Source organism: Cibotium barometz, chromosome 42 (genome assembly GCF_041138505.1).
Source record: "Cibotium barometz isolate CiBa-2024 chromosome 42, ASM4113850v1, whole genome shotgun sequence".
Classification (NCBI taxonomy): Eukaryota; Viridiplantae; Streptophyta; class Polypodiopsida; order Cyatheales; family Cibotiaceae; genus Cibotium; species Cibotium barometz.
The window spans coordinates 6,756,039-6,783,534 of NC_141087.1; the positions used below are offsets into that span (position 1 = coordinate 6,756,039).

The 27,496-nt window shown below is 46.9% G+C and overlaps 1 protein-coding gene across 1 annotated transcript in view; it reads right to left on the bottom strand.

Annotated features, from left to right (window-relative positions):
• The window catches only part of LOC147614121 (dihydrolipoyllysine-residue acetyltransferase component 3 of pyruvate dehydrogenase complex, mitochondrial-like), a 72,956-nt gene that overhangs the window by 27,330 nt on the left and 18,130 nt on the right, over positions 1–27,496 (bottom strand). The window contains exons 3-15 of the mRNA XM_086780655.1: positions 22,105–22,176; positions 21,911–21,963; positions 21,690–21,764; positions 21,005–21,097; positions 20,586–20,843; positions 20,225–20,297; positions 20,059–20,150; positions 19,871–19,956; positions 19,692–19,767; positions 19,324–19,391; positions 19,164–19,230; positions 18,971–19,066; positions 18,787–18,889 (exon numbers count right to left, since the gene is read on the bottom strand). Of these exons, the coding sequence (XP_086636781.1) occupies positions 18,787–18,889; positions 18,971–19,066; positions 19,164–19,230; positions 19,324–19,391; positions 19,692–19,767; positions 19,871–19,956; positions 20,059–20,150; positions 20,225–20,297; positions 20,586–20,843; positions 21,005–21,097; positions 21,690–21,764; positions 21,911–21,963; positions 22,105–22,176 (1,212 nt within the window). The remainder of the gene's footprint in view (positions 1–18,786; positions 18,890–18,970; positions 19,067–19,163; positions 19,231–19,323; positions 19,392–19,691; positions 19,768–19,870; positions 19,957–20,058; positions 20,151–20,224; positions 20,298–20,585; positions 20,844–21,004; positions 21,098–21,689; positions 21,765–21,910; positions 21,964–22,104; positions 22,177–27,496) is intronic.

Sequence of the window (27,496 nt, forward strand, 5' to 3'; positions counted from 1 at the left end):
CTGTTTGGACGTATACTCTCCACCATTGTCGGAACGCAAAGCTTTCAGTGTTTTGCCAGTTTGATTCTCAACAAGAGCAACAAACTTCTGAAACACTGAGAATGTATCACTCTTCAAACGAAGAGGATAGACCCACACCTTGCGTGTGGCATCATCAATAAAAGACACAAAATATTTTGCCCCTCCCAAAGAAAGCTGAGGCATCTCACATACATCTGTATGCACAAGCTCTAACTGAGCATCTTTCTGTCCAAGAGCTTTCTTGTGGGGGCACTGTAGTTGCCTACCATATATACAATGCTCACAAAACTGAAAACTTGAAAACTTTAGAGAAGGCAAGTAACCCAAACGAGACAATTGCTCCATTCCCTTGACACTCATGTGTCCCAACCGGCTATGCCACATAGAGATTTCCGGCAGCTCGGTTGCATTTACATTAGCATGGTGACAAACACCTGCATGCATAAAGTAAAGAGTGTCCACCTTAGAGCCTCTAGCAACAACCAGTGAGCCCTTACTAATTTTCCACTTTCCACTACCAAATGTGGTAACATAATCAGCATCATCAAGCTGGCCAGTAGAAAGCAGATTCTTCTTGATCTCAGGCACATGCCTGACATCATGGAGCATAAGCTGTGAGCCATCTGAAAATACAAGCCTCACATCACCTCTGCCAAGAATCTTGCATGCATGGTTATCACCCAAATAAACCACTCCTTCATTGCCAGCAGTGTACCTGACAAACAAGTCTCTGCAACCTGTGACATGAAAGGAGGCACCTGAATCAATGATCCATGAGTGCATACCATGACCACCTGTAAGAAGTGAATGGGCATCAAGTGAAGACGTAAAGAGGACCTCATCCTCACTGCCACCTGCATGTGACACATTGATTTCTTCAATCTTGACTCCACTTTTGCCCTTCGGCTTTACATCTTTGGCTTCATCCTTGTCTTTGTCTTTGCCTTTTCCCTTTTCTTTTTGATCATTTTTCCATTTGTAGCATTGCTTTTTAATGTGTCCCTTCTTGCCACAATAATGGCATTCCAAATCCTTTTTGGAGCGAGACTTGCTCCTTCCGCTTTCTTGGCTTTTCCCCCTTTGTTGGGATCTCCCACGTGCATTCATTGCATTGGACTTTCCAACAGAGTTGTTTTTCCTGTTCATCTCTTCTTGAAGAAGAGCACCCTCAACATCTGCATATGACAGCATAGCATTCGAATTGCTAGTGGCTGTCCTGAATGTGTCCCAACTCTCTGGCAAAGTGCATAACAAAAAAGTGGCTTTGAACTCATCGTCCATTGCCAACTTTTGATTAATGACCTGGCTGACAATACCATTAAACTCATTTAGATGGGCTGTCATAGACGCCCCTTCCTTCATCTGAAGGCCTATGAGTTTCTTCAACCAATACACTTTGCTTGAGGCACTTTGTTGGGCATACAAGTCCTGCAATCTCTGCCACATTCCCCAAGCTGTCTTCTCTTCACGAATGCTGAAAAGTAAAGAGTCTGACACAGACAACATGATAGTAGATCTTGCCAGCTCATCCATATCTTCCCACTCTTCAGCAGTAAGAGAAGCGGGCATCACACCTTTTTCTTTGATAGGCTTGTGCTGCTTTTTCTGGAGCAACACATTGTAGCACTGGGTTTGCCAAATATCATAGTTATGCGAGCCTTCAAGCTTCTTGATGTGAAGCAATGAAGAGCTCTCACCTGTGGTTGCCATAGCAATATGCAACCTGTCAATGCCTGACTCCCTGCAAATGTGCAAACACTGCACCAAAAGCACACAAAGTGCTCACGGTTATTCTCCCAAGCTTTATCTCCCACTGCGGAAGCAAGAATGCAACTTTTCTCCCACTTTTTGTGATGAAAACACCAAAATCTGGTTGCTGCAGATTTTGGACAGCACTTTAAATGTGCTCTTTTGCCCTTCCAAAGTACTGTACAGCAGTACCAAGTGCTCACCAATGATGTACCAAACCTGTACCGGCAATTTCAGCAGCTGAAATTGAACCTTTTGGTCACTCAAAATAGTGTACAGCCATGCCAAAACATGCACAAAGCTGTGCCAAATCTGTACTGGCAGGTACAATAGCAATAAATGCTCTCCTGGCTGTCCAAATGAGTGAAAATCAGACTTTTACAGTCCTGTACACTGCATACAACAGTCCCGAACAAAAATTGGGCAAAAGCCCCTTGACTGCAAGCTGATTTTTTTGAGGATTCAAGGCATAAATGTCTTGCCTGCTGCTTTGCCAAGCTCAACAAGCATGAAAACTTGAAAAGCCCCTTGATTTAAGATCAATTTCTGATCATACATGGTACATTGACGCACATGAAGGCATCCAGAGTGTTCACGATGCTTCCCCCTGGCCACATATACATCCAATACATGAAAGCCCCTTGATTTACAGGCACATTGAGTGCTTGTAAGGCATCAGCACATTATCCACGGCATCAAATGCTATCGCCTGCATGCAAATCAACCAAATCGGCACAAAAGCCCCTTGATTTGCAATGCAATTTGCTGCAATTTTGCCCAAATGTGCATTTTTTCACATCATACAGCATGTATGAGTGCTTAATTGCACAATTACATCAAAAGCCCCAAATTTCGACATACAATTTCCTGCAAATTGATCCTGATTTGACCAATTTCCTGCAAATTTATCCTGATTGTGACCAATGTCACCCAATTTTGCCAATTTTGCTCAAAAATTGAGCAATTGGGCACCTGTACCTGCTCAATTGTTGATTGTACTTGCTCAATTGCAAATCCCAAAAAAAAATTGAGGAAAATACCTTGTAATTTTCTGATTTTTCTCTGATTTGCAGGCGAATTTGGTGCTGATGCTTGATGCTGATGCTACTGAAAATGTGTGCAGATGAACTGCATCTGGTTGGAGCTTCTATACACAGAAGCGTAAGTGCGTAGCTCTCCTCAGGCGTGTTGCAGAAGGCGTGTTGATGGGCAGCAATGCATTGAGACAAGATGACAGGCTTCGTACGCCTTCTGCAAGAAACAGCACGAGCAGCTACGCTTTTAGAGCGGGCGAGCGGGTAGTACTAATTCAGCAGCACGAAGGACCGCACATATGGCGTTGGTGATGGCGATGGCAGTATCCTCATCGTCGTAGTAAGACAGCTCGTCGTCGCTTTGCAAAATGACCTCCGCCTAGTGCTCGCTACACGTGTTTGTTACCACACTCGCCTGACAACTTCGCTTGCGTATCTTTACGCCATCGCTCATAGCGCCACTCGCCTAGGTGTGCGCTTATGTTCGCTCCAACGCCCGCCACTTCTGTTTCGGCTCACCTGCCTGCACTTCACGCCAGGTGCTATAGTCTGAGTATAGACCCAGCAGCCTTCGCTTCTACTCCAGTTGGCCAGGCGTCTAGCGTTCAACGCTCAGCCAGACAGCACACGCCTGTTGTTGGTGCGCTTCGTTCACATCCACAAAGCTGAGAAGAGAAGAACTACGTGCCTGATTGCTGCCTGTTGCGCCTGACTCCTTGCTACCATCAAGGAGAAGAGGAAGGGAGGGATCACTAAGGGCTCTGATACCAGTTGATGGGGAGAAAACTGAATTAGGGTTTAGAGTTCATTCATGGGAGACATACACAGAGAAGCAAGGGAGAGAGAGAGAGAGAGAAAGAAAGAAAGAAAGAAAGAAAGATATATTAACGTCTACGAGAGGCCAAAGTCGGCCTATGAGACAAAAAATAATACAACTCTGTTCTTCCGGTCATCGGAAGAAAAGAAACAAAAGAAAAAGTGTGCATGTGTCTGGATACAACTGTGAATCATCATGGATCGGTGGAGCCCATATACAAACAATGTAAGGGGGGTGGGGATGTGGATAGAGTGCTAAGGCAAGATGCATCTCTATATGCTGAAGGGGTGGTACAAGCATGCTATGCAGATCTATGTCTAACTCCATCCAGTGCCATAAGAGGGATATAAGATATCATACATCGCTGATGCTGAGGCTGTGAATGGCGTGAACATGTACCCTGAGTCTGAATGAAAGCGAGCTAGCCTCTCCTGTGTCTCCATCTGGTGTCTCATTCGGATAGCTGCTATCTCTCGGTGACGGAGTCGGGGTGCTCTATGTCCAGTCTGTCTAGGTCTCCTCCTGGCTCTCAATTCCTCTGCTCTCTGTGCGGTCACCCCACGTGGTACATCAGCTGGCACTGGCATAGCTCTCTGGAAGAAATCTGTGAGCTGGGACTGTCTCCCACCCCTAGTGGGAGCGGGTGTCTGGAGGAGTCTCTCTCGAGAACTATGAAGCTCTAGTAGTAGTCTGCCAAGCTGTCGCTGGTCCGAGGCCTCCATCAACTGATGTAGTGAAGAGTGCTCCTCAAACAATCCTGCATATCTATCTCTGACCCCCTGATGGGCTCTACATCTACATACAGAGTGATCCTCAATCTCCACCTCCTCGCGGCACAATCTGCATATCCGCTCAGCTCTAGGAACCCGTGCCCCTCTCCCAGCCTCTATCTCTAGCTGATGTGATGAGACTCGTAGCTGTCCAATAGCAACGCGAGAGCTGTGTGGCATGTATACATCCATGTACCGCGGTCGATGTATAAACCCATTCCCTGAGATGCTCATAAAGTGGTCTCTGTAGTACAGCATCTTCGGTGGTAGTGGGCTCTCTGGTGCTGTCCATGTCTCCTGTATGTAGTGCTGCCATATGTCCTGTCTCATCACTCTGTTCCTCTCATTGAGAGAGAGGTAACCCCGTGGAGCAGACTGATCGTACTGAAAAGGTGGCAACCGCTCAATGTCTATACCATGATGTGAGAACCACTGTAGCATCTGTGCATACCAAGATCCAGTGTGTCCAGCCTCGGCCAGCTGTCTGGATGCCTCAAAAGCTTGGCGGGATAATCTCTCCATGGGCATCTCCCTCATCCTGTATATAAAGGAGATCGTCTGGAACAATGCCTCCACTGCCATAGGTGGTGCAGCAAACTCAGCTCGAACAATGTCGTGCGGGACGGATGGTTTGCTGCGTATCATCCTCGAGAGCATCAAGATCTGTGGTCTCTCCAGCTGTACCCATGTGGAGGCTGCAAGCCCTGGTGCCCAAACCGCTGCTGCATACATCAAGGCTGGTGTCACTAATGTATCAAAGAGCCACCCCTTCGTGCGGGGTTCCTGAAAATGTGCCTGATAACACTGACGCTCAAGGCCAGCAAGAGCTGCATACCCCCGGGTCACTCTGTCTCGGACTGCCTGAGCCATGGAGAAGCGTCCAGCTGAGCTAGTAAATGTGATGCCAAGGTAAACATAAGAGCTCACCACCTCGATCCGCCCTCCTGCTAATGTGAGAGTAGTGTGGCTCCTGACTGCGGGTGAAGTGTGGAAGATCATAACCTTGGTTTTCCCAAGGTTCACTGTGAGCCCCTGCTGTGCGCAGAAGTCATCAAGAGCCACAAGGTGTCTTTGAAGCCCAACCTGCGTGTCAGATACCAAGATGATGTCATCAGCATAAAGCATAACATGGACAGTAATACCTGATAGCTCAACCCCAGAGCCTCCTCCCTGTGTGATGTAGTCGACCACCTCATCAATATAGAGCCCAAAGAGCGTGGGGGAGAGCGGGCACCCCTGCTTCACACCAATGGTGCTAGCAACTGTGTCGGACAAGCCTCCTGGGCATCGGACTCTCCCAAAGACCTGCTCATATAGCCTGTATATGCCCCACATCATGTCTGAAGGTATGCGTAGTGTCTGTAGTCGCCGAAAGAGGCGCTCTCTGGGCACAGTATCAAATGCCTTGCGGAAATCCACAAAGCAACAATAGAGCCGTTGCCTCCGTGCCTTGGCCTGATCAATCAGGCACCTCAATGTAAAAATGTGGTCGATGGTCGAGAAGGCTCGACGGAAGCCTGCCTGGCCTGCTGCTCTCAATCCTCCAACCTCTGCATGAGTGCTCAGCTCTGCCTCCAAAACTGCCCCGTATAGTTTGGCCAATATATGGCCAATCATGATGGTCCTGTAGTTCCCGGGGTCTAGTACATCTCCCGCTTTATGGATCGGCACAATAGTGTGCATCGTCCACTCAGCCGGAAACCCCTCTGATAGAGCTCTGTTGAAGAGATGAGCAAGAAATGGTGCCAATGTATCAATAGCATAGATGAGATGCTCTCCCTGTAATCCTGTATGATCTGTCGCCCGTCCATGTTGGAGTCGGCCTATGGCCCTCCTAACCATAGGTGGGGTGAAGAAGGTGGAGACTGTGGGGCATGGCTCTGTGGGCTGTGGTATAGGGGGCTGTGCAAGCACATCATAAAGTCTCTCTGCATATGTCTGCCAGGTCTGAGGATCGGCAATAGGTGTGGGAGGACGGGGCTCTCTGAGTCTCCTCCAAGCAGCAGCAGCATCTCTGCTCATGAGCATGTGATATGTGTCCCAGTACTGAGCCTCCTCATAAGCTCGCCGCTTACGGCGGGTGAGAGTATGCATCCTCCTGCCTGCCTGCCTCCGGGTGATCTCCCCGCGAGCCCTCTGCACTCGGAGACTGCGGTAAAGGTTTCTGCACTCATCATCGTACCATCGGTTCTGGGGCATGCTCCCAGATGTAGGTGGCCGTCCTGTCTGTATGTGGTATGGGAAACTCCTCGCGGCTGCGGAGTGAAGTACATGTGAGAGCTGGGAGGTAAGCATGGCCATGGGTGCCGACGGATCTAAGGCAAATAGCTGATCATGAACATGATAGTCGTACACCTCGGCTAGGTCCTGAGTGAAGTGAAAAATAGTGCGTGGTGGCTGTATGATGGGTGGGTGGGTCTCCAATAAGCTCCTAAAAGTGAGGGATAGGTATGTATGATCCGCCCCAATGGGGCATGGTGGTACGGTGAAGTGAGACACCATATCTACTGCCTCCTGGGATCCCATCACATAATCCACTGTACTACTGCCGCCCCCCACTGGAAAGCAAGTCAACCCACCTGAATCTGGCCACTGAGTCATCCCATTATAAATAACGAGATGGTGTCGGCCCCCAAGCTCCAGCAGATTTTGCCCATATCCAGTGCTGTCAGCTCCTCCATCAGCGGAGATCCGAGTGGTCCCTGTATCCTCTGTAGCTAGCGGCTCTAGTCTCAGGGGATCCTCAAAGTCATAGATCTCGCACTGTCTGCTCTGAGTCCGTGCATTGAAGTCCCCCATCAAGAAGACTTCTCCCAATGTTGAATAGTGTAAGATCTCCTCAGATAAGACAGAGTATGGAGACTCACTAGCCTCTCCTCCACCCGGTTCCTCGGTGGTGGCAAACCGCGACCCCTTCGGAGGAAAGTAGCAAAGGGCGATATAAATCCATCTGGTCGCTGAGAGGCGTAAGCTAATCCACATGTATCTCGCCTCCGAGTCTCGTGCCACGACTCGAACATGCTCATCTAACCCATGCCTGAAAAGCACTGCAATACCTCCTGAACCTCGGGAGGTGGCCTGTCTCATCCCCTGTCGGTGAGCTGACTCCCACTGATAACCCTCAACCCGTGGTAAGCCCCTCTCCGGGCTCTCATGTGTCTCTGTCAGCAAGATGATATCCCGGCCCTCCATCACCTCCTCAAGTCTCCCTGGATGTGTCCATAGGACTCCATTACAGTTCCAGATTGCTATGTGTATCTCTTTGTCTTCATGTTGTTTCCTCCGTGTCTCATAGGCCAGATGGCGCTATTCGACCCTCTTCCCATCAATGTAGATGTGACCATCCCTATAATGTGCCTTCTTCCCTTCTTTGCGTGCCGCCTTGATCTTCGGCATGCATAATCTTCTATGCTCCAGTTGCATCCATGTGAGGTCATCATCGAAGTAGATGGGATCCCCTGGCAAGCTCCTCAAGATAGCCCGTCTTCTCATAAAGCTCATCCTACTCTCCTCGTCCGGGAACTGTAGCACTAAGGCCTTGCCTTTGGTGGAGTCCTTTGGGGTTGTCCTCCATACTCTAGTGAATGGGAGCGGCTCATCCTCCTTTAGTCCTAGCTTGGTACATAGGTTCCGCCCGTCAATCTTGGGCGTGGAGGTAGTGCTCTCTGGTATCCCTGTGACTCGGATGTTGAGGCGCCGGATCCGTCGCATCTTCTCTTCATCAAGAGTAGACTGCATCATGTGTACATCTTCTTGTACCTCCTTCTTGATGTTCTTCTTCATCACTTGTACATCTTCTTGCACCTCCTTTTTGATGTTCTTCTTCATCACTTCTACCCATCCTTCGCGGGCCGCCTCCATTTTCCCCTCGATTGTGTGGGTGAGGGTTTTGGTGATCTCTTCTTTGATCGCCTCTTTGTCCACCTCAAGAGTCTCTCCTTCCTCCCGTGGACGATCGCGTAAGGATGCCACTTCGCCCTTCAAAAGGTTGATTTCCTCCTGCATGGCGAGCTTTTCCTTCTCCCACTCCTCTTGCATGGTAAGCTTCTCTTCCTTCCATATTTCTGCTTCGGCCTCCAGCTTCCCCATGCGCGTCAATAAGTCCTTCTTGATGGCGGTGATGGTGCTGTCCAATGTCTTCTTTTGGTCCTTGATAAGATCCCTAAGGATATGATCAAGCTGGCTGATTTTGTCATCTACAGACCCTCCCATTGTAGAGGGAGGGAATGTTTGAGGAGCAGGCAAAGAACAGGCAGCGGGAGAGAAGAAGTGGATGAAATGAAATTCAAGTCCCCATTATGTTGCTGCCTTGGGGGCCTGAGCAGGGGCGAGTGGGGAAAGGGGAGCGAAGTGGCAGGCAGTGGCAGGCAGCGAGGGTTGTGGGCGCAGGCGAAAGGGGGGGAAGCGAAGGGGAGCGAAGTGGCAGGCAGTGGCAGGCAGCGAGGGTTGTGGGCGCAGGCGAAAGGGGGGGAAGCGAAGGGGAGCGAATGCGAGCAGGCAGCGGGGGGTGGTGGGCGCAGGCGAAAGGGGGGGAAGCGAAGGCGAGCAGGCAGCGGGGGTGGTGGGCGCAGGCGAATGGAATGCGAGCAGGCAGCGGGGGTTGTGGGCGCAGGCGAAAGGGGGGGAAGCGAAGGGGAGCGAATGCGAGCAGGCAGCGGGGGGTGGTGGGCGCAGGCGAAAGGGGGGGAAGCGAAGGCGAGCAGGCAGCGGGGGTGGTGGGCGCAGGCGAATGGAATGCGAGCAGGCAGCGGGGGTTGTGGGCGCAGGCGAAAGGGGGGGAAGCGAAGGGGAACGAATGCGAGCAGGCAGCGGGGGGTGGTGGGCGCAGGCGGTGGCAGGCAGTGGCAGCCAGCGAGGGTTGTGGGGATAAGTCAACTCATGAGGCATGAGTGTGTGACTCCCCTATCACACATGTATATTGCACTAGTACACATAGTGCACTTAGTACATTAAAAGTACTAAGTGTACTATGTACTATAACTTATGGGCTTGTACACACTATAAGGGTGGGCATAACGCCTTTACCCCAACATCTGCGGTGAGGCTCGCTTCCTCTTCTGGCGAAAGAGAAAGCCTGATGGGGGTGACCTCGGGGGCGGGCGAGGGGGCTGCGGATGAGTCCCTCTGAGGCGGGGCGGGAGGAGCCTCCATCAGAGTCTGAAGCTGCGGCGAAGGCGAGGCGAAGGCGGGAACCTGCTCGAACCGAACTGCACACAGAGAGGCGGGATACGGAGCGAAAAAAGAAAACCAAAACCCCAAGGGGGGGCGGAAGCAAGAAGGAGGGGGGAGTGGGAGAAGGCGAAGGAGAAAAAAGAAAAAACCCCCAAAAAAAAGGGGGAAGGTGAGGGCTGCGCGCAAGAGGGAAGGGGAGGAAGCGAGCAGGCGACAGGGGGGGATGAGGCGCAGCAGAGTGGAGGGGGGGCGCGAAGACAAGGGGGAGGCGCGAGGAAAGGGAAGCGAGGCGAAACAGAAAAAAAGGGGGGGGGGGGGCGCAACAGCGGAAGCAGGCGGGGGGGGGGGGGGGGGGGGGGGGGGGGGGGCTAAAAACCCAGGCGGCGGGCAATGCAGGCGAAGGGGGGGAGAGATGGACAGGCGGGGGGGCGAGCAGGTAGGGGGGGCGACGGGCGCTATGCAGAACCACGAGCAGGGAGAGGGCAGGCGGGAGCTTCAGCGAGCCGAGGATTCTCAGATTAATATACTTTATTTGAGGGGTCAGCCGTTCTAGCTCATTGTGTGTCTCTTGTCAATTCAACAATTTACTTCTTGTATTTTGAGCAAGTGTCCATCAAATCTTAGTGTATTTAAGTGTATTGATTAGAATTGTGTTTAACCAAGTTATATTGGTATCAGAGCATACGGTTCTCTTTCACTTCTATCGTGAGAGACGATCACCGTGAACACTAGCTATCTCTACACTTAGAGCATTATGGACAGCCATACAATGAATGTTGCAGATGCTAATACAAGAGGCAGGGACAATAAAATGCATGCCTCCAATGCTTTACAGAATGCAAACTCATGTGGTGCACAATAGGGAACATGAATATGTGGGACAGCCGTCCCGTGGCAAAGAGAAGATGCAGGAAGAAGAGTCCATAGTCTTGAGGACTGAACTTACTCGTATGCAGGCTCTTCTCCATGCACAACAAGAAGAATTGAATCTCTATCGCCGCGAGGATCCATTGATACATGACTGTTTTGAAGGCCAAGAAAGCTGAATCTTATATGAATCATGCAATGGCAATGATTGCTCAAGAGTTGCACATGCAACCGAGGGATGCAGCACGTGCATACTTGGCTCGTACCGAGGATGCCTATGCAGAAAAGGCAACCATCCCACATGTCTTGGAATCCCCAGAAGTGCCCGAACAAGAACTTATGTCTAAGAGGATGAATCTCCATGCTATGGGAGAGGAACAATCAGTAACTTTACACCATGCAGGAATACCTTATGTAGCCCGTGAAGGATACAATGTTTATGGCAGTGGTCAAAATGTATGTCAAATGCCATTGCCGGCTGAAAATGTGCATGCACAACACATGCATCATGGGCTGCAATTTTCTGTTGGTGCAAGTATTCCGCGTATCTCTCATACCACTCATGCCTTCGAGTGTGCTCGTGAGGGAGAAGTTATGGCTGAAAATGTATCAATGCATGTTGAGGGGCCAGCCATGCCTCATGCTTACAAGGCACATGTATCTATGCCTTATGCATCACCTTTTGGTCCAAAAATGTTGCCAGTCATAGGGGCTGTCCCAATGGACAAACATGGGGGAAAACATGTTGAGATGACACACATGCATCAAAGTCTCGTGACTTCAAAGCCGGAGACAAATCTGTGAAGTTTGACACATATCATGGGGAATATGATGCATCAAAGGCACTTGCTTTTATTACCCAGTTTGATATTGCTTTCAGTGATGAGGATTTCACTCAGAAATCCATGATCCGGCATGTAAGCATGTTCATGAAAGGCACTGCTGCCCATTGGTGGCTCACGGAGAAGCCTCACCGAATCCTGTTCGATCATGGGAAGAGTTCAAGGAGAGGTTCTATGCTCAATTCTTGCCTCCCAATGCATTGAATGAGATAACAATGAAGTGGGATTGGGTAAAGCAAAATGAGGAGAAATCGGTAAATGCATATGTACAAAAGTTTTGGAAAGTGCTTTTGGAGGTGTCTCCATTTATGCATGTCACCGAGGTGGAAAGGAAGAGAAGGTTTCAATCGGGATTGCAACCCGTGTACAAAGCGGGACTACAAATGTATCCTGGTCATACCTTACACCAATTAATCGCAGCCGCCACCACCACCGAACAATTGGAACTCAAATTGAGTCGATCCAATAAGGCTAAACCCTCATTTCAAGGCAAAGAGAGGGCTGTCCAAAACCTGCAAAATGATGGATAGCCACCTAAAAAGGACCAAAACCAAGATAAAAATGATACAAAGGCTCAAAATAACACTACCAAGAAGCGTCCCTTCAAACTGAGAGACACTGGTCTCACTCCGGAACAGAAAAAGCAATATATGAGTGAGGGGAAATGCTTTACTTGTGGTAGCACCGAGCATTTTGCAAAGGCATGCCCAAACAAGAAGAAGCGTGATAATGCAAACGCATCAAAGCCTAATGTGCATATGGTTTCGGATGTGCACGGTAACACTTCACATGATAGCAAAAATAGGGTTGTATGTAAAGCTTGGGGACATCTCAAAGATCAGCCCGCTTTGTTCATGTTTGATGATTGTGCATCTGAAAATTTCATATCCACACAGATAGCAGCTGCTTTGGGTATTGAAGTGGAGGACATGGGTCTTCAAATTGAAGCAGGGGCTGCCTTTGTTGGTAGAGAAGTGCAGGTCATGCCTATTTTTGGCAAGTTGCGCATACACATTCAAGGCTATGTGGATCATGAGGATTTTCTTGTGGCGCCTTTGAATGGCTGTGATATATTGCTTGGAAAGCCCTGGCATACATGTATTGATCCGTGCAAGGCTTACAAGACCAACAGGATCACCTTCATGCATAAAGGTCGAGAACATGTAATTGATGCTAGTGAAGAGGGTGATACCATTCTCCTTGTATCTCATGTACAAATTAAGAAAGTAATGAAAAAGAGTGTTTTTGTGTACTTGATTTTTGTACGAGATCATGTTGAGGAAAATAATGTACATGTAAACATAGTTGCAAACATTCGCGAATGCAAGGCTTTGCAAACGTTTGCAAACGTTTGCAGTTTGCATCCCTTTGCAAACTTTACCTGCAATTTTTTTAACACTTACGAATTGGGCCACTTTTGGGCAATTTTAACATAATGCAGACACCTCCGCTCCCTGCGCGCTGTCGACCAGCACTACACGCCTACGCGGACGCGCTTCCGCTCCTTGCGCGCTGTCGACCAGCACTACACGGCGCACGCCTTAGGCCTACGCTCTTCCCTCCCTGTGCGCTGTCCAGTGTCGACCAGGCTCCAGCAGCGAGCAATGAGCACTGCACGCCTACGCTCTCTGCTCCCTTGCGTGTCTCTACTCACCCACAGGCCACAGCGAGGCCCAGCCGCCCAAGGGGCTTCCGACCCGCGAGCTTCCGACTCCCGAGCTTCTCTCGAGTCTCTACTACCGAGTGAAGGACTTCCTGCCTTCAAGCCTTGGAGATTTGAGAATGGGAAAATCCTCGGGACCGGAGTGGGAATATGTAACCCGCTTGGAAAAGAAAGGAAGAGGGATGTATCAGTGCAGGTGTAAATTTTGTCCTCATGAGTGGATAGGTGGGCCTTTGCGAATTCGTGCTCACATCCTAGCCATTTCAGGGCACGGTGTGGACAAATGTGAGCATGCCCTAGAGGATGTGAAAGATATATGCAAGCGATTGCATGTCAAAGCTGACCCTATGTATGATAAAAAGGCAATTGATGATGCGGTGGGGGATTTGGGGGATGCTGCTCAGGATGTATCAAATGTGGCAGCTTCAATGTCAAATGTATGTGGTTCTTCTAGTACATGTAACGAGGCAGTTTCTGCAAACAAAAGACAAAGAGTCTCTAAGGGTAGCCATTCTCAAGGAAAATTGGGAGCAGCATGGCAATTGCAAGCAAGAAAAAATGCAACAATTGCCGTGCGGCGTTTCTTGAAGACAGATCACTAGAGTTGAGGTATTTTCTTACTCAAACTAAGTTGTCAGAGAAGCATATGAGAATGGCCAATTTCCTCTCTATGTTTCATTTTCAGATCTTGCACACCCCGGAAAAGAAGAATGTAGTGGCCGATGCATTGTCACGAAAGCCTTATGTAGCAGCTATCTCGGTTGACTCTCATGGGGACTTGACTACCATGCGTGATTTGTATCATACGGACGCTGATTTTGCCACTATTTGGGCTGATTTGATGGCTGGTCATGCACATGCCTCATATGTGATCAAAGAGGGTTATCTCATGAAAGATAATTGCCTGTGTGTGGTGTCTGACATGAGGCAAAAGGTTTTGGATGAGTGCCATGCTCCTCCATATACTAGTCATAGAGGCGTAATGCCTACTACGCACATAATTGAGCGGTATTTCTTTTGGCCAGGTATGCGGAAGGACATAGAGCCCTGTCAAAAAGTCAAATTTTGATAGGCAAAAGGCACCAGGTTTGCTTCAGCCATTACCTATCCCACGCAGCCATGGAAAAGTATTACAATGGATTTCATTATGGACTTGCCACATACCCAAAAGGATAATGATGCAATTTGGACAATTGTAGACAGGTTTAGCAAGCAAGCTCATTTCTTGCCGGTCAAAAAGACCATCAAAGGGGAGCATATGGTTAAAATATATCTTGCACAAAGTGTTCAAACATCATGGAATGCCGAAGTCCATTGTGGGGGATAGAGATCCCACGACTACAAGTCTCTTTTAGCGGGCCTTATTTGATAATATGGGCACCAAATTGGACTTCTCATCAACTTATCACCCTCAAACGGATGGGCAAAGTGAGGCTGCAAATTCAGCCGTGTTGGATCTCTTGAAATGTTATGTGGCGGATCAGAAGTCTTCTTCGGAAAAGTACTTACCGCTTGTGGAATTTGCATACAACAACACGGTGCATGCATCTACGAGAAAGGCCCCGTTTGAGATTGTTTATGGTAAGGTGATTTTGACACCCATCCTTCGCACAAAGGATGAGATATTTGCAACTGATGAGTATGTAAGAGACTTGGATATTGCTTTTGCTCAGATGCGGACAGCCATTGCAAGGTCACAAGACAAGCATAAAAAGGCTGCCGACAAGCATAGAAGGCAATTGGATGTTTAAGAGAATGATTGGGAATTGCTGAAATTTAAGAAAGCAAGACTTGCAAAGAGGCCTGGCAAAGAGGATGCATATCCTAAGCTTGCAACCAACTACTATGGGCCTTTTCGAGTGATCGAGAAGATCAATGAAGTGGCTTTCAGATTGGCATTCCCTAGTCATTGGCACATACACAATGCTTTTCATGTGAGTCGCCTTCGCAAGTATGTAGGGCCGGAGCCCAGTGAAATGGTCATTGAGGATCCACCAGAAGTGGATGAGCTTGAGGAGATATTGCAGCCAGAGCAGATTGTGTATCACAAGGAACGCAAGCTTGCTGCAGGCAAAGTTGTGAGGCGTTACCTTGTGAAGTTTAAGAACTATCTTCCCATTGATGCTAAATGGGTAGATGAAGAGTTCTTCAAAGATTGCCCGCATGTGCTTCAGACATATTTGGATGCTTTTCAATTGCGGACAACTGTTTAGAAGCTGGGGAGGATGTCACCATTTGGCCACCCAATTGGTCCACCCGTGCTTTCTTATCATGTATGTACATTGGACTGGTGTCCATGGCAGTTGTTTATGCCGAGAATTGATGCCACTCATGTGATACTGTAGACTTGGCTTTCAGTTGTTGGAACTTGTGCCTCCGTGTACATGCCCGCAAATGCTTGGTGGATTGGTGTTCCATTGGGTCTGGTACCTCGTGTACTTGCGTGGAGCACGTCTATTTTGGTATAGTCTCATGAACGGGGATTGTCCATACCAATGCTGCATTGCATAGCATCTTTATGTGCTTGCTTGCAATTGAAATTGCATGCTGTTTTCATGCTTGCTTGACCAATGTGTAGTTCCAAGTAAGGGAACGCCCGCCCGGGAACCGTGCGTGTGAAACTGTCTGCTGACATGGTTGTGTGGCATGTGAACAAGTGGTAAGTATTACCCAATCTAGGCTCAAATCGCCCTTAGGACTTAGCCAATATTTATAAGTGAGTGCGTTCCCACTTCATTAAAGTTTGGACGCCCAAAAGTCACTTATAAATTATGACCGCTTCCAAGTTCACACTCACTGAAGTCCTGAGGCAGACAAGACTCAATGTCTAGGACCTGATCCTCCCCTTTTACTCATAAATGGGCATCTCCCCATGTCCCTTCACCTGATTGGATCCCAATTCACTTACTTATTAAGAGAAAATTCGTGTTTTCTCTTCATGAAGATTTTTGGAGGCTGAAAACTCTGTTTTTCCACCATTTCTCTCCATTTCCAAGCTCTCCATAGCCATACCCAACTTGCTAGGGCATTTTCCAAGCTTCCAAGAGTGTTTCCAAGTGCTAATCACTCTCCTACTCACTCCCAATGACTGAAATTCAGCAAAACAGCTCTCTTTATTGCTATAATTTCTGTTCTTTTTGCTGAAAACCCTAATTTCAGCTCTCCTTTCTCAAGTTGAACCATAGGGGAAGCTTTCCCAAGGTTCCTTTTATCCCCTTGAAGACTTTTGTCGCGAAGAAAGGCGACAAATCAAAGATCTCAACACTCCAAGGACTTCCATCGCGAAAGGCGACAAATCAAAGATCTCGACAAATCAAAGATCTCAACACTCCAAGGACTTCCGCTGTCATCGACTCTACTTGCTATTGGTAAGCTTTTATGCTTAAATATGGGAGCAAGTAGCAGGAGGGAGGAATTGGATTACAAGATCACATACCATGTGTAGTGTTCTCTTGTCCTACGTGCTCTCTTGCAGATTGTTGCTACCATGTGTTGGTGGAACAATAGAGAGCAGATGGTAGGGAACATAGGCACTTGAGAGAGTAGTGTGGGTTGCAAGTCTACATCGACAACCACTTGTTTGCAATACTGTATTCATATGCATTGGTATGGAAATCTGGTCAGAAATGCCCATGACACTATGTACTTGATTCTCCCAAGATTAATATACTTTATTTGAGGGAGGGGTTGGCCGTTCCGGCTCATTGTGTGTCTCTTGTCAATTCAACAATTTACTTCTTGTATTTTGAGCAAGTGTCCATCAAATCTTAGTGTATTTAAGTGTATTGATTAGAATTGTGGTCAACCAAGTTACACTCTCACATGGGGGGAGGGTCAAAAACAATAGCTCCATCTTGGCCACCAACCTACGAATACCATCTCTCCTCCTATGAGAGCCTGCAATCTCAAAGAAGTCCCCTGTGACTCTATCTCCGGCCTAGGTGCAAAAGGAGGCTCTAGCATGGTATCTATACTCCACCCTCCTCTCCTTGATGGATGTGATCTTTGTATGGGCTGCAGCAAGCTCACTCTCAATCCATGGGCTATCGCGGAAACTCTGCTCCTCTCCTGCTCACATAATCCCTCCAATTTACTCTGTGCTGCCTCCTATAAAAAGCTATTGATCTCGCCCAAGCCCGCATCCAAGGTGCACACGGTAGAACCTGAGATAAAATCGAGTTCTGCCCATATCTACTCTATCTTGCTACAAATCTCAGGGTCCTATATGAGGCTGTCCGAAATCCTAGTGCTCACCTGCATGTCCTGTCTTCAGGGGTCCTCCAAGGACAAAATAACCAAAGCATGATCAGAGAAAGTGGTGCCCCGCCAAGATGCCAATCATGCCCCCGCGACCGCAAGCCCGCTCATCCACATAGAATCTATCAAGTTGAGAGAGGTTTGGGCCTATGCTCCTCCTATCAGACCACGAGAAGCACACGCTCCTGAAGCTGCACCGATGGGTCTTGTCCCCCGAGTGCCAAGATCAACTCCTCCCACGCAGAGTACTCTGCGCTTGAGACTGTAGCCATGCCTCCTCGAAGCCTGTCCTCCTACTGACTCAATCATGTTAAAGTCTCCACCCATGCACCAAAGGTCAGCCTGACAGACTGTACTCCAGAAGGTGGGGTGGCTCTGCCTGCTGTGACGTTCGGGGCATAAACATTGAGGAAGCCCACACAATCCTCTCCGATTCTAATGGTAATCCACTACGCTCGCCTAGTGACTATGACACCTGATCCAGCCACTGCGGGCAAGAACAGAAATACAAACTCCTCCCTACGTCCCAGAGGGGCCGAAAGAGGGAGACCAAAAAGTGTGACGCCAATCTAGTAAAATCTTCCCACAACGCAATGGGTATGCCCCTAGAAAAGATGGTGCTCTTGGAGAAAGAGAATGTCGATGGGTCCCCCAACTGTAGCTCTATGGAGATGAAGAGAGAGGACTCCAATTTATAGATTTGGGGCTCTCATGAGGTAGAATGGCAAGAAAAAACTACAATGACAAGTGTAGAGCTGAGGTGACAAGTGTGAGGCCACTTGTCACACTTTTATCCATTGTCTTGCCACATGTCCCAATTTAAGAGATGGTCCCCCACAATAAACTTCATCTCTAAAAATATCTCAACCCATGGATATTTTGTCAAACGTGCTTCAGCAAGTCCCCCCATTTGCTTAGCTTATGGACGTAATGACACGATGGAATTTCCATTGGAGGTTGTCCAAAAAATAAACCATCCTAGCTTTTAGGAGTCTTCTTCCTTTTTATTCCACTTTATTAAAAATGTATATGAGCACCATGTAGAAACATGTTTCAATGCCAGTTCACCAAATCCTCGGGAAGTCGCCATACATGCTTTACACTTGTCACTTGAGCTCCAATGCCCATTTTTGTGTCCAAGAAACCAACTCGGGCATCTAGAACAAGCTTCGGGTGCTTGACCTTTTGTATTGGGTAATTCCCCATTCCCAAAGCTTGTACATTACTGCATATTTGGGCGTCCAGCAATCCACTAGGCCCCTTTTAACACTGGAAATGTCTAGGCTGGTGACACGCATTTCGAACCAACTATGCTTATCCTTGAGTACTTTTATTCTCTGTGTCAATTTTTTGAGTGTATTGTGATGTTAAATTAGCCCTTAGCACATAGCTTCTTGCTCCTCTAATTTTTTGTGGCAATTCATTTAAATGGACTGCAAATTTCTGTGTGTAATGTTGTGTTATCTCTATCCAAGCTTCATTCTACAAGTGCATCAGTATACTTACTCATACATGTATCATTGTATGTGGGTATAAAGTTTGACTCTCTTGTTTTGACGTGCACATCGTGTGCCTGTGCATGAATATTACTCACTTGTACCCACTGCAAGAATGCAAGCTTGAGGCGGGTTGATGATGGCACAGAATTGCTTGACTCCAAATGGTCCACCCAAATTCGAGACTGTGAACGTTCCTCCCTGTAATATGCAAACAGAAGGCTTTAAAACAATGTTATCCCAAGAACAGAAAACAAATATTATTTTATGTAGCTCAACTACCTCATAGTCAGCAGGTTTTAGGCTGTTCTTCTTGGCCTTCTCAGCTAATGTCTTTACATCCTCTGCAATTGTGGCCAGCCCCTTCTTGTCTGCATCCTGAACCAAATAAAAACTACTCACATGAGGCAAAGACCTTACACTGCCTCTCCGAATGTGGACATGTAAGCCAGTCGTTCTAGCTACATTAACTTGCCTGCACAACTGGTACAAGCAAACCAAAATCTGTCTGCACAGCAACACTGATGTTTATGTTATGATACCTGGTACCATGATTTATGTTAGTCACCATAATAGGACAAGGCCTTGCTTGGAAGCATGCCCTAGTAAGCATGCAAAATAAAAAAAATCCTTACTGCCGGATGAAATCATCAGTCCAAGAACTGTTGCACTCCGGTACTTTTTTTAGAGCCATTGCTGCTGCCTACACAAACAGTGCATGGAACATTTATAAACTGCAAGTTTGACGAGTGCAAGGTGAAGATTTATGACATGGAGGGCTCAACCCTCCATCTTTTTAGAGGCATCCCCTCACGCCCCCACTGCCCACCCCCTCCCCACTCCCTCCTTCCATTTCCCCCTTTTTCGCCTGAATTAACAACAAGGATAATTATAAACAAATAACTTTGAATCTTCTACATCTTTACTCATAATTTTCCACACATAATTAACTTCTTAATCAGAACTAATTTGAGGATTGGTGATGGCCGCCAATGATAACCACCTTCAAGACAAAATCATTGATAGAAATCCTCTTGCCTCCTGATACTTCTTGCAGGTTGTTCAGCTTACTTCTCAAACTAATGTCAACAAAGGGACCACGGTTAAACGCTCTTGGCAAATACCACTGCAAGCCAATTTCCACCAAAAGAAGGCCAAAAGCATAGAAATAGAGGCACTTACATCAACAGGTTATCCACACGTGAATCAACTGTAAGATAATAGTGTGGAATAGTTTGCTTAGACAGCAGAAGCCTCTGTGCAGTAATCTGCAAAAAACATTAATGCCAATACCTCAAACCCACTGTAGTGAGCAATGAAAGCTTTACATTAGAAAGTAGAGATATATGGACAAGCCAAACATAACCTACTCTTCTAATTTGAGTATTTGGAATGTCTGTGTAGTCCAGAGACTGAAACAGCTTCTCAGGTGATTTTCCAGGTGTTGGAGCAGCACCAGACACTACGGCCAACCATCAAAATGATGAATGGGCCCAACAACTGTAAGCACAAACTCGAAAGGCCAAATACTATTACCTAGAAATTCCTCAACGTCAGCTTTTATGATGCGCCCATTTGGTCCAGTACCTTTCAGAGTTGAGAGAGGTACCTGCAGTACAGCAGCAGACTAAATCATACTTTACATAGTTTGTCACCCCTAGTTGAACAGTTTGATTTGACCTCCCATTTAGGAAATCAGATTCAAAAACCCAGCCTGTGCAGTAACTAGACAGCCCACAGTCCTAGGTCGTGCAAGGGGCCGGGGGTGGGGGGGTGGTTGTAATGACTTTTATTCAAGGGGATGTGGCCAATTAACAAATTAAGAATTTCAGAAAGAAATGATATGGAATTACTGCATAGAATCAAGAAAAGTAGATATTGATGAGAAAGAGATTACATTCTTTTCTTCAGCAATCTTCCGGGCTAAAGGACTTGCGAAAATGCGATCCTCTGCACCGGCGGCAGTTGGTTTTGATTTTGATTTCGGTGCCTCTGTTTTGGGTGGCGGAACAGTGCTTGGTTTAGTTGTCTCTTCTTTGGAAGTGTCTTCCTTCTTAGGAGGTAGGGAAGGGGCTTTGGACGATGCATCACTAGTAGCTTTGTAATCTTTGAAATTACCAACCTCCTCTTCAGAGTCAACAATAACAGCTATAGCCTGTTAGCAAGTAGCACCAAAGATCAATCAAGACATAACCACATCTATCTTTGACCCTTGCAAATGCACTTATATAGACAGACTGCTCTTTGATGGTTGGTAGGCAGGAAAAACAACAAAGTTATAAACACCATTGCAGTAACATAAAGCAAAGAACATACCTTTCCTACAGGAATGTCCTTGGATCCATCTCCACAAAGGATTTTTGCCAAATAGCCTTCATCCATAGCCTCCATTTCCAACGTCGCCTTATCCTAGAGTATTTATGAAACTGAGATGTCAATAAAAAGGTACTTGACAACAAAGGCGATGGAAATTTACCCAAGGAAGTCTCTTGCTTTACAGGTCCACCCTTTGGAGTCCTTCAATAAAAGTAAATGGAACCCCCAAATGTAGTTCATCGCTAGGTTCAAGCTAGCCATGTGCTTGATAACACAACACAATTCACAATGCCACAGTATGATCACAGTATATACTCTCTATCAATAACAAGCTTTTAGTTGCAAGTATAAAGTCATCCAAGCACACGTTGTAAACTACCATGTGCATCCTCCCTGAATGCAAGGAAGTCATCAGTTTGGGCATCTTTTCTAGCCCCACCAACACCCAAAAGTAATCAAACTAAGTGGGATTCATAAATGCAACTAAAGCAGATAACACAAATCACGGAGGTTGTAGTATGTACTGCACACATTAAGCAAATAAACCCAAAATACTATCAGTTCCATTGACCGCCTTCCATCTCTTCCAGATGACAAAAACTCTTCTTTAGACTAGCAAATGAGCATTTCTACCACAAAAAAACATTCACATGCAATGAGATAAAAGCAAGGGCTAGGATTTCACCGTCTCGATTTCACAAAGCACATCTCCTGGAGCAACTTGATCACCCTCTTTCTTGCACCATTTTGCAATATTTCCCTATGAAAAGGAAGTCCAAATGATATTGCATTGGGTTGTGTGTATGCATGATTCTCACAGAAGGCTTGCTCTACTAGACCCTCTGATGCCAACCTAGAAAGAACAATCAAGGGAAATATGCACATGAAACAGGAAGTGAGCTGAACCTGTGTCATTGTGGGTGACAATGAAGGCATACCAATCTCTTGATGTTGGATTGCTGGAAGGGGGAAAAAAAACAGTTTGACTGTTGGTATACAGGCAGCAGCACAAAACAAATTTATTTTTCACCTTCAACACATTCATAGCTAGTTGTTGCCTACTCTCTAGGATGCTTAAGGACCTTGAGACATTAACTCACCTGTAGTGGAGGATATTAGCCTCAGGCTCATTAAAAGACCATGAGGACGAGCCAAGCATGCAACATGAATATCTGCATACAACGACAAAAACAGTTGCACGACATTCGAGTTCAGATAAACTATTTTGTGGTGACATCTAGAGTAAAAGCAAAGATGTAATATGAGTCCAATGAAATCCACACCAATATCTTAGTCAAACCGCGTAGTCTACTTATAAAGACCCTAAGCAACACTTGATCGTGATCCCTTCACTCAGTCACATGCATCACCCCTAACATAGATGCATGTGTCATACTGTTGGGAAAATATGAGAGAGTGGATAAGTGTTGTATTCACATTTGGGTCTGCACTTTGTTCCTGAGATGAAGCAAGAGTTCTGCTAGTTATATGGTCGATTGCTGAAAGGTTGTTTGTAATTGGTGAATGTAAAAGGGGTGAAGAAGGATGAAAAAAAGTGAGAAATCTATCAATCAAGTAATGTGATTTTTTAATGCTTCACATTGAGTCTATTATCGATGTTATCTTCATCTCTTATTAAGAGATTCTCAATTAATTTTGATCAACAATAATTTTTATATTGATATGATAACTTAGCTTAGTGATAGGGTAGAATGCTTCTTCCTAATTGTTTGTGGTTCTTAGCTTTAGGTGGTGTGAAATGTAGGCTCTCACACATGTGCACACACGCACTCTATTGGGACCATCTGGCCCTATAGAAGTCCCGATTGATCATTCGCTTAATCATGTTCAAAATTCCTCCTCAATCTTTGATTGACTCGTATCCAACCTAAACAGCTCAAGTTAAGCAGAAGGGGATGTCATGTGCATCCCACACTCGGATGTCACGTGGCCATATCTGTACAGTAGGTGCAAGTCTTAGAGTGGTAACTGGCCCTTTGTGAGTGGCCATATCTGTACAGCAAGTGCAAGTCTTAGAGTGGTAACTGGCCCTTTGTGAGCCCTTGTCCAAGACAAGCAACCAGGTATCCACTGTAGAGAGTCATGGTCGGATGTGCATGTCCCGCACGTGAGGTTAGTGAATGTCCCGCACATCTGTCACCCTCTGGAATGATGTAGAGGTATATTTGTCACTAGTCGGGCATTCTCTATGCTTCCGGACCTATGGACGGGCTCCAGAGGGTCAGCTTATGATTCCCGCCATGCCTCTACTACACATGGAATCCCATCCCACAAGCATGCTTCTTCATTTTTAGGTACACATTGCAGGGAAGTTCCTACAAGGAAGGAATTGAACCATTACATTCCTCATGGAGATAAAGGCAAAAGAAGAGGCGGTGTTCATCATAGCAAGAGAGCCAAAGAGTTCAAGGTAGGAGACAAATCTGTAAAATTTGAGAACTACCATGACAAGTATGTCTCCACCAAAGCTTTATCTTTCATATCCCAATTTGAGATTGCTTTTCATGAGGGAGAGTTTACGAAGGGATCAAAGCTTAGACATGTTGGCATGTACTTGAAGGGGACTAGTACACATTAATGGTTGGCCAAGAAGCTTTCCGGCAACACCATTGCCACATAGGCCGAATTCAAAAGAAAATTTTATGCTCAATTTTTGCCTCCCAATTTTGCAAAGAACATATGCAAAAAGTAGGATTGGTTGGGCCAAAAAGAAGGGGAATCAATCACGTCTTATGTATCAAACTTTTGGAAGGTACTATTGCAAGTGGTTCCCTTTATGAAGATAGATGAAGAGGAAAGGAAGAGAAAGTTTGAGTTGGGGCTACAACCCGTTACCCATCTTCCAAAATGCACTTAAAATCTACCCCAATCAAACTCTACAACAACTCGTAAATTCAGCTTTAGCCTCCAAGCAGCTCAATGTCAAATGGATGCAATCAAAGATTGACCTAAGCATGGGAAAAGGGAAGGACAAAGCTGGTTTTAACATGCAAAAAGGTGGACAGCCACCAAAAAGAGACTTTAAGGATGCCAAAAGTGCTCCGAAAGCTGAAAATGTACAAGAGAAGAAGCCATGGAACAAGAGGAGCACATATGGGTTATCTCAACAGCAAAGGGCACAACACATGCGAGAGGGAAAATACTTTAAATGTGGTAGTAAAGATCACATATCGCGCCAATGTACAAGCACAAGAATTAGCTCCTAGAATGAGCATGTACATGACATGTACAAGCAAAGACAAGAAAGCAGATGAGCCTAAAGTGCATGTGATTATGGCGCAAGGCAATACGGGTCATGCAAGCAAGCATAGAGTAGTATGCAAAGCATGGGAGCAACTTAAAGATCAGCCTGCCTTATTCATGTTTGCATCCAAGGTTACCTTTGTTAGAATTGTGCATCTCAATGTATTTATGGGGTTTGCCTATTTTAAGGGCTTTATTCATTTTCTCCTATTTTAGGGAGTCGTGGAGCAGTTGGCCACCAGCTCCCACACTGCACTATAAAAGGGGGCCTCCCATTGTGCACTTCAACCATCCAATCCCTTGCACATTGTTCAACACTTCTGCTGGCTATTGCCATTGTAAAGTTGTTTGCTATTATAAAAGGTGATCTTGTCCACAAGCTCTCCCTACTCTCTCTCTTGTTCAATTTATGCTTCTGCCTATGCATTCTCCAACATGGTATCATTCGCTTAGGTTAAGGCTGCTCCACCATACTGCAATCTACTCGCCATCTTCTTCTATGCTGTGTGTTTGCTTCCATCGCTTCTCCGGGCTGCAGATAGATCAGTATCAACAGTGGCTACGTTACTATGTACCTTCCTGCGTTTTCTGGTCCAGCCATCTTCTTGCTGTCGGCCAGCCCTCAAGGCTGCGTTGAAAACGTGAATCCTTCGCAAGTTTCATTAATCCCTCCATCAAACTTTGCATCTTTGCTTCATAAGTGGCATCATCATCTTCAAATTCTGGCATATCGGGAGGTAATTCTTGCTTGCTTTCCTCATCTTCTTCAAAGTAGTCATCCTCTTCTGAAGATAAATCCTTCATCTCCGCACTAGTTCCAGCCATAGTATTAAATGTGTGGACCACAGGCTCGCCCTCTTGAAAAAGTTGACGATGGATCCCGGCAATGGAACCTTGAAACCGGCCTTCAGAAACTTAACGGGCAGTGAGCACACTTAATCACACTTAAAACTCTTTATGAACCGGAATAATAAACTTAGAAGAAGAAGAAAAAGAAAAAGTGAAGCTAGAGTGCTCCTACACAAAAGACCAATTGGCCCCAAAGCATGGCACCCCCGCAGGTATTTATTTATCACTCGCAGTCGGCGTAGCCCTTGTACAATTCCCGAGAAGATGCCTCCTTGCTTCACGTGGAGGAGATCTCCTTGAAACTTTCACCCAGTTTGTGTTGTGGGATACAAGAGCCTTGGCCCCCTTTTTATACAAATTTGGGGGTGAAAAGCATAACTTTTTCCCCTAGAAAAAAAACTACTACAAGTGCTTTTAAAAAAAAAGACTCTTCGAATAGCTTTTCTCTTTCTTTTATTATTATTTTTTATATATAAAAACTGAAATTAGCACGGCGCTAGCGTTTTCAAAATCCACGCTACTTTCCTTTTTCGCGATTTGCTACCCGTCGCTTTTTCTGTTGCATTTAGTTGCTGCCCGACGTTTCTCTTCACTTCTCTCTCTTTCGCTTGTGCACCTACTGCCACTGTCCTCGCCTGCAGAAGCCAGCCACACGTCAGCGATTGTGCCCTATCATTGCCTGCACCCAGCCACACGTGCGCTTGCAGTCAGCCACATCAACGCATGTGCCACGTGTCAGTTGCCTGTGCCACGTCAACTGCCTCCATCAATCACCTGTGCCACGTGGCAGTGCCACATCACCTGCTACGTTGGCTGTTGACTGGTTGTGCTTGCAGGGCTGACCCACAGGTTGCCTTGAGTGAGAAGGAAACTACTACACCTACAACAAGGTAAGAAAAACACATATACATGCACATGTACAAACATATGAGCATGCACACACACGTACACACACACACCAAACATGTATCTGCATCCACACACGTGTACATTCTTACACATGCACATACAGAATAAAACATGATCAATATGCATAGTATGGACTAGATACTACGACATCCCCACTAACGTCATCAGTGCCCAATAGTGGGTGTAGAACTCTGTATCAAGATATGCTCTCACACACACACTCCACACACAGACACACACATAAGAGCATACATTCACACAAAGCCCTTTGTACTGAGTTTCTGTCAAACCTCCGAAGATGCACGGCAGACTCAGCCATAATGAAGCCTAGCATTCAGGGAAGTAGCAAATAGAACGATTTTTTTTTTCCCGAGAAAAGATCCTTTCATTAGTTATAAGAAAAACCCACTGAGTTACAAAACTCCTCTCCTGCTCATAAGAAGGCAGAGCAGAGATCCAATCAAGGCAGCTAGGGAGACTCTCCCTAGGTGCAGAAAAGTACAAATAAAAGTACAAATAGCTAAGAGGCTATATCATACAATAGGAGGGGAGAAAATCCAAACAAGTGGCCTGTAGTGCCAGCGGGGGGTACCCGCATGTAGAGTATAGAAAGGGCCGCTGCGCCAAGTGGTGTGGAAGGCCTGGCGCCGCAAGATCGCTCGATCCGAGTCGCCCCGGATGCGGTCATATTGTCCTCGTAGGGTGTGAATCAACTCCTGCTAGATAGCCCGAACAGTCTCTGCTGGTGGCTCCAGTCTCCCCTCAAAGGCCTTGAAACAACGGGCTCTCCAGGTGGACCATATGGTGAGGCTGCTGAGGAGCTCCCATCGTATATCCCTCTCCTGTGTCCAGCCGGCTGTCAAGCAATCCGGTGAAGGAATAAGGCGAGGCTAGCCCCCAATGAATCTAATGGCCTGGCTGTCCTCCTCCGTCTCGTATCCCAGAGCTGGCCCTAACGAAGTCGACCAAGCAACGGCTCCCCACGTATACATGCCCTCTGGAGAGAGGGGGGGCAAAATGCACAGCATCCTCAGCCAAATCTGCTGCGCCTGTGGACAGTCCCATAGGCAATGTCTCTGTGTCTCCAATGGATGGCCGCATCGGACGCAGGCCGGCGGAAGGCCACTGTAGACAAGCCCGGTGCCAACTGCAGAGCCCCTATGGGCAACCAGCCACTGGAAAGCCGAGGTCCTGCGTGCCTGTCTGCTAGCCCAAAGCCTAGTCCAAAAATCCTCCAGGAACTCCTGTGAGAGTCCCTGAAGCCGCCAGTGCTCCGATGCAGCTGGAAAGACCGTCCTCCTCGCAGTCAAAATATGCCTCCCCAAACGAACAGTGTACTGGAAAAAGGTGATCTCTGTGGCCTCGGGGGACGCATAAGGATCATGCCACTCGTACTCGCCAAGGTCCCACTGGAGCCGGGCCAAGGGACGCGCAGCATATGCCCATTTGCGCCAATCAGAGTCCACATCT